The sequence below is a fragment of the Sander vitreus genome, chromosome 3 (genome assembly GCF_031162955.1).
Source record: "Sander vitreus isolate 19-12246 chromosome 3, sanVit1, whole genome shotgun sequence".
NCBI classification, from domain to species: domain Eukaryota; kingdom Metazoa; phylum Chordata; class Actinopteri; order Perciformes; family Percidae; genus Sander; species Sander vitreus.
This window is the reverse complement of record NC_135857.1, coordinates 7,553,238-7,568,807: the sequence shown is the minus strand read 5'-3', so window position 1 is coordinate 7,568,807 and position 15,570 is coordinate 7,553,238. Positions and strand designations below refer to the sequence as shown.

The 15,570-nt window shown below is 40.1% G+C and overlaps 1 protein-coding gene across 5 annotated transcripts in view; it reads left to right on the top strand.

Annotated features, from left to right (window-relative positions):
* myo18ab (myosin XVIIIA b) overlaps positions 1–15,570 on the top strand; it is a 163,054-nt gene that overhangs the window by 109,817 nt on the left and 37,667 nt on the right. For all 5 annotated transcript variants that reach the window (XM_078245834.1, XM_078245835.1, XM_078245833.1 and 2 more), the window contains 8 exons: positions 4,411–4,522; positions 7,184–7,311; positions 7,785–7,939; positions 8,809–8,932; positions 9,885–9,992; positions 10,495–10,587; positions 11,959–12,069; positions 15,237–15,341. In XM_078245834.1, coding sequence (XP_078101960.1) covers positions 4,411–4,522; positions 7,184–7,311; positions 7,785–7,939; positions 8,809–8,932; positions 9,885–9,992; positions 10,495–10,587; positions 11,959–12,069; positions 15,237–15,341 — 936 coding nt within the window. The remainder of the gene's footprint in view (positions 1–4,410; positions 4,523–7,183; positions 7,312–7,784; positions 7,940–8,808; positions 8,933–9,884; positions 9,993–10,494; positions 10,588–11,958; positions 12,070–15,236; positions 15,342–15,570) is intronic.

Genomic DNA, 15,570 nt, shown 5'->3' with positions numbered 1-15,570 from the left:
TGCAGTCAGTGTATATATAATACTTAAGACAAGGGAAACAGCAACAGTTAGAAGAAAAAAAATCCTTACCATTTATGGGGATCCAATGGCAAAAACCAAAGGTATCCTATTAATGCATTTGTTTATACAAAAAATAGTTTTTCAGGATGCTGTGGATGGTTTCCCAAAAGGGAAACGCAGTTGGTCAACTCCAAAATACTGTAGGGTAATGAATCCCATCCTGTATGATCTCAAACAGTCGCAGAGTTCAGCCTCTTACAGAACCTCACCTTACTTATTAAGTCATAGCTGTTTGTCCTTCCTCACTGAGTGCATATGGAACTCTGATTAAAATTACAGCTCAGCATTGCGCACACACACACACACACACACACACACACACACACACACACACACACACACAGATCACTGATGCCCTTCAGGTGTGTGGTGCTCAGCATTAGATGCTGCTGTGAGTCAGCAGGAGAACACAGCCTGCTGGGCTGTTAAACCTCACTGTCTAAATGAGAGTTTCACCTATAACACAACAAAATCCTGGTTTGTAGGTATGTGGCCTTTAATTTGTTAAGTACCGGTGAGATCACGCACAGAACGTAGTCTTTCCTGAGTCTTTTGTTGTAGAAACAAATACACTTTTTACTTGTGCGTACGGACCTTTTACGGACCATTATGCTTAGAATACAGGGCATGTTAAAGTATTTGCACATGAGTAGATTTTCCGACATTTCTATTTTTCCCAAAGCAGTTCTAATCCAGTGTTCACATGGTCTCACTTTGTCAGACCTTCCTCCACAACGCTGCTCAGGAGGGTCTGGCTAGTCCACACAGCATTCCGGGATGGGAGAAAAACGTGCTCTGGTTTATTGGCATTTCTTTAAACCAATCGCGATTGTCTTGGGCAGCGCTAAGCTCTGCACGGAGCCGCTGCAAAATAGCTTCAGGAAGGAACTTGTTTTGGCGGAACGTGTACGTTCAAAAGTAGTTTTAGTCGTGCAACAAAAACTCCGATTGGACAGATAGTCTAGCTAGCTGTCTGGATTTACCCTGCAGAGATCTGAGGAGCAGTAGTCCTCATAAATCCACCGGAGTTTAAAATTCCAGCACAAAGAAAGCGGAAGGAAACGGACATTGGCGAAAATACATGCATCCAGCGGAAATTCCTGCAGCACCGGAGCAATCCTGGAAGTGGGACGTCGTGGGTATAGACTACTGTTCACATAAAGTCACATAATAGTTCTAAGAAACCCTGCAACATTTTGTGACATTTTCTCCCATTTGTACATCTCATAAATCAATGGATTCCTCTGAAATTGTGTTGGCATTCATTCATATCCACTTCAACATGTATGTACAGAATACTTATCCTATCCTTTTTCTGTAAAAGAAAAGTCACCTACACAAACTTGTTGTGAATTCCTGGTTTCAGCCTGTGATTGCCAGCTGTTCATGAGCAGTGGTGCATTTGTGAGATTTGATCGTCGGCATAATCAGCACCCCTAAACTGCCTTAGGAGGCTTTCTGCTCCGCTTCGTTTGCGAGCAGGTTTCATTCACAAAAAGGTTGCCAAAGAGTAGAAAGAAGAATTTCAGACCACTGAGCTTCAATTACTACTGTCGATAAACCGGCAGACAAAAACACAACAAATTCAGAAATGATTAACACAGCTACAGGTGGAGCGGCGCTGTACTGTGCCTGAAATACAGAGGGAACGGTTTGACATGAATTGAGATGCTAAAAAACATCTTTCTAAATCAAAGCTGTCCCTGGCTATATATCTGAGGAGGTCAAGGGGACCTGGAGATATTAGACGAGAGAATATTATAGCTGACGGTAGGTGATGTTACACTGTCAGGTTTAATGGAATGCATTAAGACCCTGAGGCAGCTATGGGAGAGAGATCATTTCCCAACAACTACAAATGTTGAAGTTGCCAAAAGATGCCAAAAAAAAAAAAAAAAAAAACCTCTCAGTAAATTGGCAAGCATATGGCATTTGCAAATTGTCCCCCATCTTTTACAGTGCAGTCGCTCTGAAGGGATCCTTTCACAGCTGTTATGGGGAGGAGGAATGATTACACCAACCTCTAACTCTTTCAATGGACTGTATATATGGCATGCAAATGTGGTATTAAGATAGGCTTGAAAAGAATCTGAGCCTAAATCTAAATCCTTAAATGCACTCAATACATATTCCACCAAACAGCCAGGTCAGCCAGCGTTGCATTGATTGTTTCTCTTCTTCTTCTGCTCGCCCCCTCTGCCTGTCTCTCACACACACACACACAAACACACACACACACAGTGATGACACACAGTAAAATGTTATTGTCAGGCCATTTCTCCACCGATGCCCTCCCCCAGCTCCCTCGATCCATTTAGTTCAGTTATTTGACATCGTTGACATGATGTCTTTCTCTATTTTTATTGGGCGTTGTTGGAATAGATTTTCCTGTGACTGCTCAGATAGCATGGTGAGAGGCTGCCTACAAATGGCCAGGCTGATAGAAATGTGGGATGAATTTTATTTTCTTCTTGTGTAAGTGAGGAGAGGCACAAGGGGGCATTGTGGGTATTCACCCAGAGGGAAGGGTTCATTGCATGTTGCATTGGAATGGACCAGTAACATGTTTGGATAATTCTATACAGTGAGTTATTGCATTGGAAAATAAGAGCATCAAAGTTTCCATACACTTGTAAGGGACATGTATGTCATGGCATTTGGGATTACAGTTATTTATGCAGGTTCCAATCCTCTCAAGAAAAAACTTCACTAAGACTTATACACACACATTGAATGTTGAAATGTCACATGTTGCAGTGCCAGTTCACCATTCTAAGCTCTGCTATAGTATGGCACAGACAAGTAAAGTGTGTGCCATGTTTATGGAGGTTTTTCAGTCACAAAGTGATTGAAAATGCACGAACAATATTGAAATAGGAAATATAAATAACAAAATCTAATGGGTCAAAAACATAGAAACAACACAGCTAGAATTTTGGTTTCTTTAGCCCTTTTCACCTTAATCAGCTGATTTTGGCTACCACATAGCACAGGCTAAGTAAGGGATCTTTATGTATTCAGTGCAGTCCTGTGGAACACTACTTCAATTACTGCTTTGCATCAAACATGGTCACCAAATATAAAAACACAACGATATGACCATATGGCTCAAAAGATGTAGACATAAAGAAACAAATAAAACCCGTAAATTGTCACTTAAATTTAACCATAATTGTTCCAAACTTTCTGTTTCTGTGCCAGAATTTCTGTAAGCAGACCCTGCGGGGGCCAGACTTTCAAATAAAGAGAATAAAATTTTATATTTATTATTTTATTATTTATACATAATATGCCTCTCCTTGTTTGATATTTCAATTCTCTTACTAAATGAATGCTATATTTTTGTGAGCAGACTCCTAAAAAACATGGAAAATCCATAATGATAACTAGGCTCCTTAACTAGTAAATTATGTCAGACTAGGAGGCAGTTCACTGTGGAGCGATGGTTAAAGTCTGTGATTATTGAAACGTCGTAGTATGCAGTGTCCTGATTGGTGGAAAACGCTTGTAGGAAGAATGGCCTGTTGTCACGTAAAAATATCACTGTCAAAGAGCCTAAAGCAATAAGTTGACATGGAAAACCACAGCTTTAATGAAGAATGGACTGATAAGTAGGCTAGCATTCCTTTTTGCCGACTTTCAGTAACGCTGTACCAGCCTTATTTGCAATGAAAGGATGCTGTGACAAAATAATACAACCAGCATCATCATCAAGAATGAAGATTGCAAACATGACAATGAGGTCATTCACATGCATATTAAGTAGCCACATGGATTTGTTTTGGTCTTATAATACATCCATATATTTACCTCTCTTGCGGAGAGGATGGTTTGTTTAGCCGTCCGCTAAGTTTACAAGAATTTGTCTCCAAATTGTAAGATTAGTGGCAAACTAAGATAAACCAACAAACATTTTTTGAATTCATTATTATTCTGCGTGCCGGACTGAAAGCTTTGGCGGTCCGGATGTGGCCTGCAGGCCACCAGTTGACGATCACTGCAGTAACGCATTAGTTGAGTTCTTTATATCATTTTTTCCAAGACTTGTTTTCAGAACTTCATTGGAAAAAATAACACTGAGGGTCCCGACACCTGTTCTGGGCCGCATCCTCACCTGCTGATGGGACCAACTATGATAGTCAGTTAGTTTTTACACTCAGCAGGAGACGTTTCAATCCTACATCAGCAACAACCAAAGCTTTCCTCTGTGGGCCCCTGAGACTTAATGTGCTCTAATGTGCTTCTACTTGGGCCCTCAACACATGAAAACCTGCAGAACTCCTCGGTTAATCCACAGAAACAGATGTGTTCACGTAGTCATAGAAACCCTTCTTCTCTCTAATCCACCAGGCCAAGTTTGACAGCATGAAGAAACAGATGGAGTCCATGGAGATGGAAGTGATGGAGGCTCGACTCATCAGGGCGTCTGAACTCAACGGAGAGATGGAAGATGACGACACAGGTCAGACACAATGTGGTCAAAATAACAGATATGCCCCAGCACAGCAGAAATGACCAATCTGATGAGACTTCTGATTTATGTTGTGTTGCTTAAAAATACTCAATGCTAATTGTCAGCTAAAGCTGCTGGACACCCACGCAGGTGTTTAACTGATTAGATGACTTCTCAGGACTGTATGGGCGTGTACAGATCCAGCCTGAGTGACAGTTCTGTGAGTTCTGTCACATCTGTTGACAGCTTTAGACTGAGTAGGTGTGTTACGCCGGGAACTCACTGCCCAGCGCTGCAAAGCCTAGATTCAGCCAGGTGGTGTGTCTGTGTGTCTGTGTCTGTCTGTGTCTGTGTGTGTGTTAACTGGTGTTTGTCGCTATAACACCAAGCTAGCATTCTTTGGGCAACCAGGTCATGTGTTCTCTCAGAGGCCCTCTGCATTATCGCCGCATAATCAACATTGTTTACTGAGATTTTCAAAATTGTTGATTGAATATCTGTCAACTAATTAATAATTTTAATTAAATACAACTCCACAAAGCCTCAGAAACAACCATATGATTAAATCAAATCTTCTCTGACAGTTTCAAAATCGAATAGAGATTAAAAAGGATGAAACTCTTGAATTGTCCTATCCTACGTGTGCGTTTTTAAATGTGTTTTAACTGTGCATTATTTGGTTGTTGTTGAGCCTTTTCTAAGGAGTCACTTTATGACAGACGATAACGTATCCATCCATCCATCCATCCTTCTATCACTGAAATGACTGTATTCCAAGCATATATAAGCCGTGTTGACAAAAAGGGAAAGTCGTCACAATTAGTCTTTCAACAACAACAATAACTTAATTTAATCTGTCAACGTAACCTTGGCAAAAAAGCCGTGAGTCGCATGAACACCTCTGAGAGTCTGTACACAAACTCTCTGTTTGAGCTGCGCATACACATACATACACATGTGTGTATGTAACGCAGACGTCACAACAGCAGTGATTCACTCCAAGACTGTTCTTCAGTGGAGGTGCAGGAACTGTAGGGGGGTGTCCGATCGATGCTTTGACAAAATATCCGATGTGAAGAAGTGTATTAGAAATCAGTTAAAGTGAAAAATAAAGTAAAGATTCCGTTCCAGACACCCTGAAGGCAGGCTGCCAGCTGTGTGACATGCAGACTTTGTGAATGTAGCATTGATTTTGGACTTAGTTTCTTCATGTTGCGTAGGTTGGAACAAACATGGCACACACTTTACTTGTCTGTGCCGTACTATAGCAGAGCTTAGACTGGCGAACTGGCACTGCAACGTGTGGCATTTCAACAAGTCATGTCCGACTTAAATTCATATGTTCATTCAGTATGTGTGTATAAGTCTTAGTGAAGTTTTGTCTTGAGAGGATTGGAACTGACTTTTTCAGTGAAGTAATAGAATTTGAAATAATGGCTACAGCTTTAAACTGGCTGCAGGTGAACATCTTAGTCTCAAAGCAAATCTGTCAGTGCAGTAGCTTGTGGCTACTTCAGTACTTCAAGATTTATGCTTTAATAGAAATACTGTATGTTATGTCTTATTAATTAAACATATCATCAATTAGACATCCTAATGACTTTGGTGATCCCCTGACTTTTCCTCTGGCGCTACAAACAGGTTAAAGTTTCCAATTGTCTAAGTCACCTTAGGCAATTGGAAACTTTGAGGAGAGAAGGGGTGGTAACTAGAGATGGTCCGATACCATTTTTTGCTTACCGATTCCGATACCAGTGTGTCATATATTTTATTATATTTTAAGAACTGTATACTACTATCCCTGTATGGATGATATGATGTATAACAGCTGTATACTACTATCTCTGTATGGATGATATGATGTATAACAGCTGTATACTACTATCTCTGTATAGATGATATGATGTATAACAGCTGTATACTACTATCCCTGTATGGATGTGATATTATTTCTATCTTTGTTGTCGGTCTGGCTCAGGTTAAACTCTTTGTGAAACATGAATGCTGCAGAACTTTCTGTTATTCTCCAGTTTGACAGTCAGTTATAACGAAAAAATAACATAAATAAACTACTTTAACGTATTTTTTCTTTAGGGCTTCATTACATGGTATCGGATCAGTGCATTAACTCCAGTACTTCCCGATACCGATACCAGCGTTTTTAGGCAGTATCGAGCCGATACTGAACATCTCTAGTGGTAACACTGGTACTAAATAAGAATGGCTCACATAAATTCCCCATTATGTGCATTTCCTCAACACTAATTCAATCAATACAACATCAGTGTCATGTTATACTTACCACTCTGCTGTTTCTCTGTGTAATTCCAGTCACATCTACTTTGCTGTTTCTTTGAGTGCTGTTATGTTAGTCAACTCTTTCTGCAGATAATTTAATGCAAAAGCCTAGCAGGAAGGGGATTGGTTATAAGGCTTCTAATGTGAACTTCCACAACATCAAAGTGTTTTAATGCTTGGCCATTTAAAATTTAAGTTTGGTATGAAATTGTCACTAATATATTTTAGTTTGGAGGTATTTATTTATTTACTAAAATCCTCATTTCAAACGAATACTGTGCTTTTGTGACCAATGTTTGCATGTATACATCAAGTGTAAACATATTCAGACGAAACACAATGAAGCTGACTGAGAATGTGCTCCTGTGACAGGCGGAGAGTGGAGGCTGAAGTATGAGCGAGCCATCAGGGAGATTGAGTTCACTAAGAAGAGACTGCAGCAGGAGTGTGATGACAAGCTGGAGGTGGAGCAGCAGAACAAGCGGCAGCTGGAGAGGAGGGTGAGACTTTCACTCATCCCGAACCACCGGCCTCCATCTCTGATATAAGGACCACCATTAGCTTGACGCTATGTACTGCAGATTCATTGATTCAAGTATTACAGCTGTAAATAGTATGATATAAGGCTCCACCCACATTAGACACATTAGCTTCATGTTTTATTACACCAATACAAATATTTGCATTTATATAATATGGCGTCAGATTTATGTCATATCTTAGATATAATGAGCCGATGATGCCAATGATGTATGTGGCCACTGTAAATTACATGATAACTAAAATTAGAATTATTAATTAAGCGGCTGTAATGTGAATGTAGTGTATAGATTATATTTCTGCCTGGATGCCTCTCAAGTCGTTACACATTGCATGACATTTGTTGCTGTGCAATTCCCAGCAACAGGCTTTTCATCGTGTTGAAAAGTTTCCGTCTCCAGTTCTGATTTGTCGCGTGAATGCTTTTGTTCAGATCACTGACCTGCAGGCCGATAACGAGGAGTCCCAGCGAAACATCTCGCAGCTGAAGAAGAAAACCCAGCGGCTCACGTCTGAACTGCAGGACACCAAACTTCACCTGGAGGGCCAGCAGAGCCGCAACCACGACCTGGAGAAGAAGCAGAGGAAGTCAGTACACACACACACACACACACACACACACACACACACACACAGACACACACACACACACACACACACACACGTAAACGCACGTGCGCACACACACACACACACACACACATACACACACATACACACACACACACACACACATAGATACACACGTAAACGCACACACACACATTCACATACACACACACACATAGATACACACACACGCACACACACACACGTGTAAACGCACACGCACACACACACACACGCACGCACACAAACACAGGGTGAATGTTAGTGCAGGTGTCTGTACATTCTTGTGACTTCACACAGTTGTATTGCATCATTCTGTCGTGTTCCCGCATACTGTGTTACTGTAGTAACAATAGTAAACTGTAAGGAAAGAAAAACTATATTGTGTTCCAGAGTGTTTATAGCATCATGCTGTGCAGACAGTATCCAGCTCATTTGTACTGCTGCTAAACTAAAAAAAGCATGTAGGATCTTCTTCGTGGCCAGCTCAGCCCATTTTAAGTTATTCGATTTTTCCAGCAACGTTACATTTTTTTTTTTTTTTTACACCACTGCTGGCTGTGATTTGAGCGTGTTGTGAATATTTATATTTATATATTTAATATTGAGTTCAAGTTTGACTAAAGCATCACAGCCGTCGCCAGCTTTCTCCAGCCCGGTGTCTCTGTGTTCACTGAGAGTTAGACTACTAAAGGCTTAATCTGCTTTAATATATGATAAAGTCAGATACTAATATCATTTACTGTATGGACATGCAACGTTACATTTTTGATTTTGCTTCTCACGTGTCATCAGAGTAGCAGTAGTTGTTGACAGTGCTAATCAGAAGAGTGTGTGTCGGTGTGCAGGTTTGACGGCGAGCTGAGTATGGCCCAGGAGGAGGTGCAGAGGGAGAGGAGCCTGAGGGAGAAACTGGCCCGAGAGAAAGACATGCTGGCCGGAGAGGCCTTCAGCCTCCGACAGCAGCTGGAGGTTTGTGTCACAAATCCCTGATATGATGGTTTTCTGAATTTGAAACAGGGTGGAATTTTCCTCTCTGTGATGTCTATTTATAGTTTATTTTCATGCCCGGCTGGTGACAAAAGTGGAACCACCCATTGATTTATTCATGCAGCTGAATCAATGAGTTACATGTTCCAAAAATAGGGACTATCATTATGCCTATGTACGTATTATGTAACAGCCTAAGGTGTAAAAGGGCTTGTTAAAATGACTTCCAGTTACTCTGTTCTGAAGTGACATTGAATTTTTGCATCTTGGTGCTCATCAAATACGGTTCCACAACCAGTTAGAAAAGAAATATAAAAAAACTCCCTACATGTCTCTTTTTGTCTTTACTGAGACTTAGCACAATAATACCAGAACGATACATCCACAACTGAACAGCTACTCTATACATTTCTGTCAGATTCAAATTTTGTTTAGTTTTTTTCTTTTATCTTTATAGTCCTATAACAGTTCATACATTCATGTGACATCCATGCAGCATACATATTCTGATAGCCCAGGTCTTCCTGAAAAAAATGATGTCTATAACTTGATTGTGCATAACAGGGTTGAGTGTTATACAAGCTTTATTACACAAGGAGACCAGGCGAACCAAAGATTGGGGGGAAAAATGGCTTCGACCCCTAACCTCTTTTATTTGGTCTGTGGAAACTTGTGGATCGTGATTACATCTATGATGAAGGTCTGCAGGTTTGCATTGCACCTGTCCACACAGCATGAGTTTGTAATTATGAGTTTTGGAAATATTTTTCTGTGTGTGTATGCCTTGTAGCTACCTGCTGAGCTGAGGAAAAAATTGCTCAGCCTTCCCACATCACGTTTATGTGTGTCTGTTACGGTTCCATATTCACACTGTCACTCCCCCTCCACCCCCCTCTCTCTCTCTCTGTTGTGACTGTATTATTCTGGGGTTCAGGACAAGGACCTGGAGGTGTGTGCAGTCAACGTGAAGCTGGAGCAGCTGGACGCCGAGCTGCACGACCTCAACTCCCAGGAGTCCAAGGATGAGGCTTCTCTGGCCAAGGTCTTCTTTCTTTCTTTCTTTCTTTCTTTCTCTCTCTCTCTCTCTCTTATAATTCTGCTGCATATTGCATTTTTGATATAAATCTCTTTGTACAGAAACTATGTACAGACTCGCAGAAAGAATCTCTCAGTGCTACAGCAGCTCTATTAGCAACACAGTTAGTCCAGACAGCCAGTCTGTTATACAAATACAGGTGTACAAATACAGACAAGATGTCAGGTTCTGGCCGAGGTTTCTGCCTGTAAGAAGTTTTTCCTCACCACTGTCGCACCAAATGCTTGCTCTTAGAGGAATTGTTGGGTCTTTGTAAATTATAGAGTGTGGTCTAGACCTATTCTGTCTGTGAAGTGTTCTGAGATAACTCCTGTTGTGGTTTGACACTATAAATAAAATTGAATTGAAATACACACCCACAATAAAATGTTTTAACTTCTAGTCAAGTGAACAAGCTCTATTTGTTTTAATCATATTTACTATTTGTGTACTATATGTAATGATGCAGGTGAGGAAGCAGCTTCGCGACATGGAGGCCAAGCTGAAAGACCAGGAGGAGGAGCTGGACGAGCAGGCCGGCACCATCCAGATGTTGGAGCAGGTACAGCCTGAGCAAAGTGCTCCTCTCACAATGTTTTTGTAGCTTTAAATGAATAGTTTACCCCAAAATGATGATTGACTACATCCACATAACTGCCCATGGCCTCTACTTGATACAACGCGACACAAACACTAACAAAATGTCCTGATAGTGCTGGGAACTTTACACCACTGCTGGCTGTGATTTGAGCGTGTTGTGAATATTTATATTTATATATTTAATATTGAGTTCAAGTTTGACTAAAGCATCACAGCCGTCGCCAGCTTTCTCCAGCCCGGTGTCTCTGTGTTCACTGAGAGTTAGACTACTAAAGGCTTAATCTGCTTTAATATATGATAAAGTCAGATACTAATATCATTTACTGTATGGACATGCCTAGTCCAACATTTTTAAATTAATTTGGGTAATATGCTTTATTATTATAAATATATGCTTTATATATATTTTTTTTTACTTTCTTAAATATCTCATGGGAACGGAGCTGGAGTCTGGAGAGGGTTAGCCTAGCTTAGCATAAAGACCAGAAGCAGGGGGAACTGGCTAAACTTACCAACCACTCTTGAGAGGAGTAATTAACACACATTTAATATGTTAAATCTATACACAAACAGAAATGTAAAAATCTGATCAGACACCAAACCACTGCACAGCGCGGTTAATAATACTAATCTCTGGAAAGTTATCACAGATATTTTTGCACGTCTGATTAGAGCTGGACAATGTGGTTGGAATTTGTATCATACCATTAATAGTATTTCCCTGATAGCTACATTTATCATGACATGGCAAATACAGCATATTGCCGAGGCACATATGAATATGAAAACATCTGTAGAACTTTACTTGGAAAATTCAAATCGACGGTGTGTGAAGCAAATAAACACAAATATGATTGTATTGTCCCATTACAATTCCACTGAAAATTGATAGGTGACAATAATGATTTCTCACCCAGCTTTATTTTGGATATGAACATAGTGTGAGTGAAGGGATACAGGACAGAAGCTCAGAGCAACATATGGGCTGGACAGCCACCAGCAGCCACCAGAGCCTGACACAGATTGGGAAGTTATCCGTGATCACCGTGTATACTCTAGTTGTATTTATGTATCAAAAACAGTTCTCCACTCCAGCAGCTGACTGAGCTGTAGCGATGCTCCGACACAGAAACAGAGTGAGCCTATCTCCCTGTAGTCCTTCCACTATGAGAAGATGTCAGAGTTTGTTAGCAGCACCGAGAACAGCAGCAAAGCACTGTGGACATATGCACACGTATGAATAATATATGAAAATAAGGTTTGAAATCAGAAAAAGGGATCCTTTAAGCCAGGGGAGAGCAGAGATGATGTATAATGTGCGTTTGTCTTTCAGGCCAAGCTTCGTCTGGAGATGGAGATGGAGCGCTTGCGTCAGACTCATTCTAAGGAGGTGGAGAGCAAAGACGACGAGGTGGAGGAGATCAGACAGTCCTGCAGCAAGAAGGTAGGCAGCTTCATTACATGTACATGCATACATTTTAATACTGGTATTTAGGTTTGCAATAGAGCAACAAATGAGATGCTGAATACAAAGTCACTTTAGAGCAGGGGTCTTCAATGTTTTTTAGGCCAAGGACCCCTAACCTGAAAGAGAAACGGAGCAGGGACCCCCTACTACATATATTATATAAAATTGAGTTGCATAATAAACTGGGCCTTCAATAACGTGTAGGGTGGCCTAAAGCAGAGATCTTCAACAGGGGGTCCGTGACCCCTAGTGGGTCCTTAGAGTTGCTGCACGGGGGGGTGCCGCCGAATTATTGTTTGATGGTTAAAAAAAAAAAAAGAAGAAGTTAAAATGTCTGTGTCTGAATATATACATCAACATGAATCCAACATATTATTAGTGAAGATAAATGTTTTTTCTTTGTATGTACACAACATTGATGAAAGTCTTACTGGCCTACAGCTGAGGTAGCCATTAGGTAGCCATCCACAGATACAGTTAAGCTTAAGAATTCACTGTGCCCCATTATAACATTAAAACATGATGTATAAATATATGAATATAGCAACAATTTTTTTATTTTAATAGCTTAGTATTGTATGCATCATAAAAAGGTATTTGTATAAGCTTTAGGCCACCCTACACATTATTGATTTTATGTAGACCCAGTTTAATATGCAACTTAATTTTGTACAATATATATAGTAGGGGGTCCCTGCTCTATTTCCTTTTCATGTAAGGGGTCCTTGGCCTAAGAAACTTTGAAGACCCCTGGCCTAAAGCCGTTACACATCCCTTTTTATGGTGCCCTACAATACTAGGCTATTAAAATAATGTTTTACATATTGATATATCATCATGTTTTAATGTCAAACACACAGTGAATCCATAAGCGTAACTGATGGCTACCATAGTGGCAACCTTACAGGCCAGAGTATCATCAATGTTGTTGTTGGTTTTTTATGAATAGGCCGATTTATCTTTGCTAATATGTTGGATTCATGTTGATATTTTCAGACATATTTCATTTTTTTGGGGGGGACTTTCAAAAAAAGTACTAAACAATAATTTGGCGGCTCCCTGCAGTTAAAGACCCCCTAGGGGTCGCGGAACAACTCACAAGAGAGAATAAAAAAGAGTGGTCAAAATTGAAGTAGCATAGGCTGTGATATCCTGACTTTTAGTTTCTAGTATGAGTCAGAAAACCCTGCAATAGTTTATTCTGGTTTGAAGAACCACCAAAAACAAGATGTCTCTGTTAAGTCTTTTTTTTATTCAATTAGATTTTATCTTTTTGTTGAACTGACATCATCATTTGACTATTCCTCACATATATTGCTCACATACGTGCATTGCAGTTACGTTTAGCTCCGTTGTTTTCCAGACATGTTGCACATGTCTGGAAATGGATTTAATGTCTTAGTTGGCTGTAGTTCATACCAATTTTGTGGACCTGATGGTTACGATTTATCCTTTAATAGTCACTGGGGCCTTTATTTAAAATAGGCTTATATTAGAGACAGGCCAATATTTCTTATCACGCCTATGTAATAACGGGTCATATTTCACTGAGACACACACACCCCTGTTTTCTGACCTACTCCTGTTTTAATTTGCTGTTATTACAAACTTCCTCCATGTTTACCCATTGTCTTGGTAAATTCAGCATAACGTACATTTCCACGGATATTTTATATTAAAAGCCTTCCAGCACTACAAAGGGCATGATCTCTCCTTTTTCCTGAAGGCTTTTAATTTGAAACCTATACAGGAAGTGTAGGGTTGAACTGACAGCAGCGACTGCAACAGAAAGGCGAACAACTGGAAATACTAAGTGAATTAAAACAGCATTAGTGTTAAAGAAAACCTCATGTCATACTGATGAATTAGTGCTGTGGGGAATGTATGCTATGCTAAATGAGCCATTAGCGACTGACCTTTATTTGTTCGTGCTGACCATCTTTTAGTTAAGAATTTACAGCATTTGTGGTAGGTTTAGTAACTGACCCTCTTGGTACACACACACACACACACACACACACACACACACACAAAAACAGTAAGCAAACAGCATTTCCAACTAAGGGTGTAACGATACATCGATTTGGATCGATATATCGATTCAATGGTCCATGCTCCAATAGTATCGATACAAAGTGAAAATATCTATAGTTGCTATAAATGTAACTGATTGTGTTAAATGGGCATATGATATCGTCTCTTATCGATTGCAGGCCCCTGAATTGAATGAAATCGAAATCGTGACAGACTTTAAGATATCCGCAAATATGGTACCATTGTCCAAAGAATCAATCTAATATTGTATCCTGATAAAACGTGTGATTTAAACCCCTATTTCCAACTGTATTTATAATTGCATTTGTTAGATTAAGGTCCATCATGGAAACTATTTGACTCTTTCTTGAGTCATATTAGTTAATATGTCAGCTGTCTCATGATGTTATTAAGGTGGATGTGAGTGTTTGTGTGTTGGTTTATGTGTGGGTGAGTGGGTGGTTTGCTGGGGGAATCTGGCTGCATCTTTAGCTTTGTTGCTGTTACTGCTGTTTTGTATTTGCTTGGCCGTGGCAGTGCTGACTGCCCTCCACCAGGCGAGCCCTCGTTCGCCCACGCGTAATTAGCTTCTTCTACACTTACTCCAGCTGGGAGCACGGTCTCCACACTGTGTCATCAAGAGACATTTGATGTAGTATTTGATGATTGGATTGTGCTGAATAAATCCATGAAGGAAGCCCTATATTATTGTCTGTGTAAATTGGACATTGTACCTCAATGCAGAACCTTGCTCATCTGTATGCATCCAAAGTATTTGAACAAATAAGCTGCTGTAGACTGGTGGAGCTTCTATGTTTTTACAGCCAATGTGATCATCAGATATGGATACATGGCTATTCAGAATGGTTTGACACATATTGTTTGCCTTTTTGTTACTGTTTTATTATATTGTTTTCAGATTGATATGGTATTTCCTTTTTTATGTATGTAAATACATGAAAGAGTGACAATAAAGGCAGTCTTGAATCTTGAATTTAGAAGTCAAATCTATATATGGATTATTGGCATAGGTCAGCAGACATATATGCTCTACTTTCTCTACTCCTGTGTGATCAGACAGAACTCTGGGTGTTTTTGTGTGATTTCAGCTGAAGCAAATGGAAGTCCAGCTTGAAGAAGAGTACGACGAGAAGCAGAAGGTGCTGAAGGAGAAGAGAGAGCTGGAGTCCAAGCTTCTGTCAGCGCAGGACAAGGTAACTACATGATAGAGATGTTCCCATGCCAGTATCAGAAAAGCCTCCGCCTAAAATGCTGGTATCGATATCGGCGAGTACTCAAGTTCATGCACCGATCCGATACCACGTAGTTTAGCCCTGAAGAAAATCTTCTTTAAAGTTTGTTTGTTTTTTTTTCCCGTTATGACTCGCTGTTAAAACTGGATAGTAAAAGAAAGTTCTATGGCATTCATAGTTTGTGTTTCTT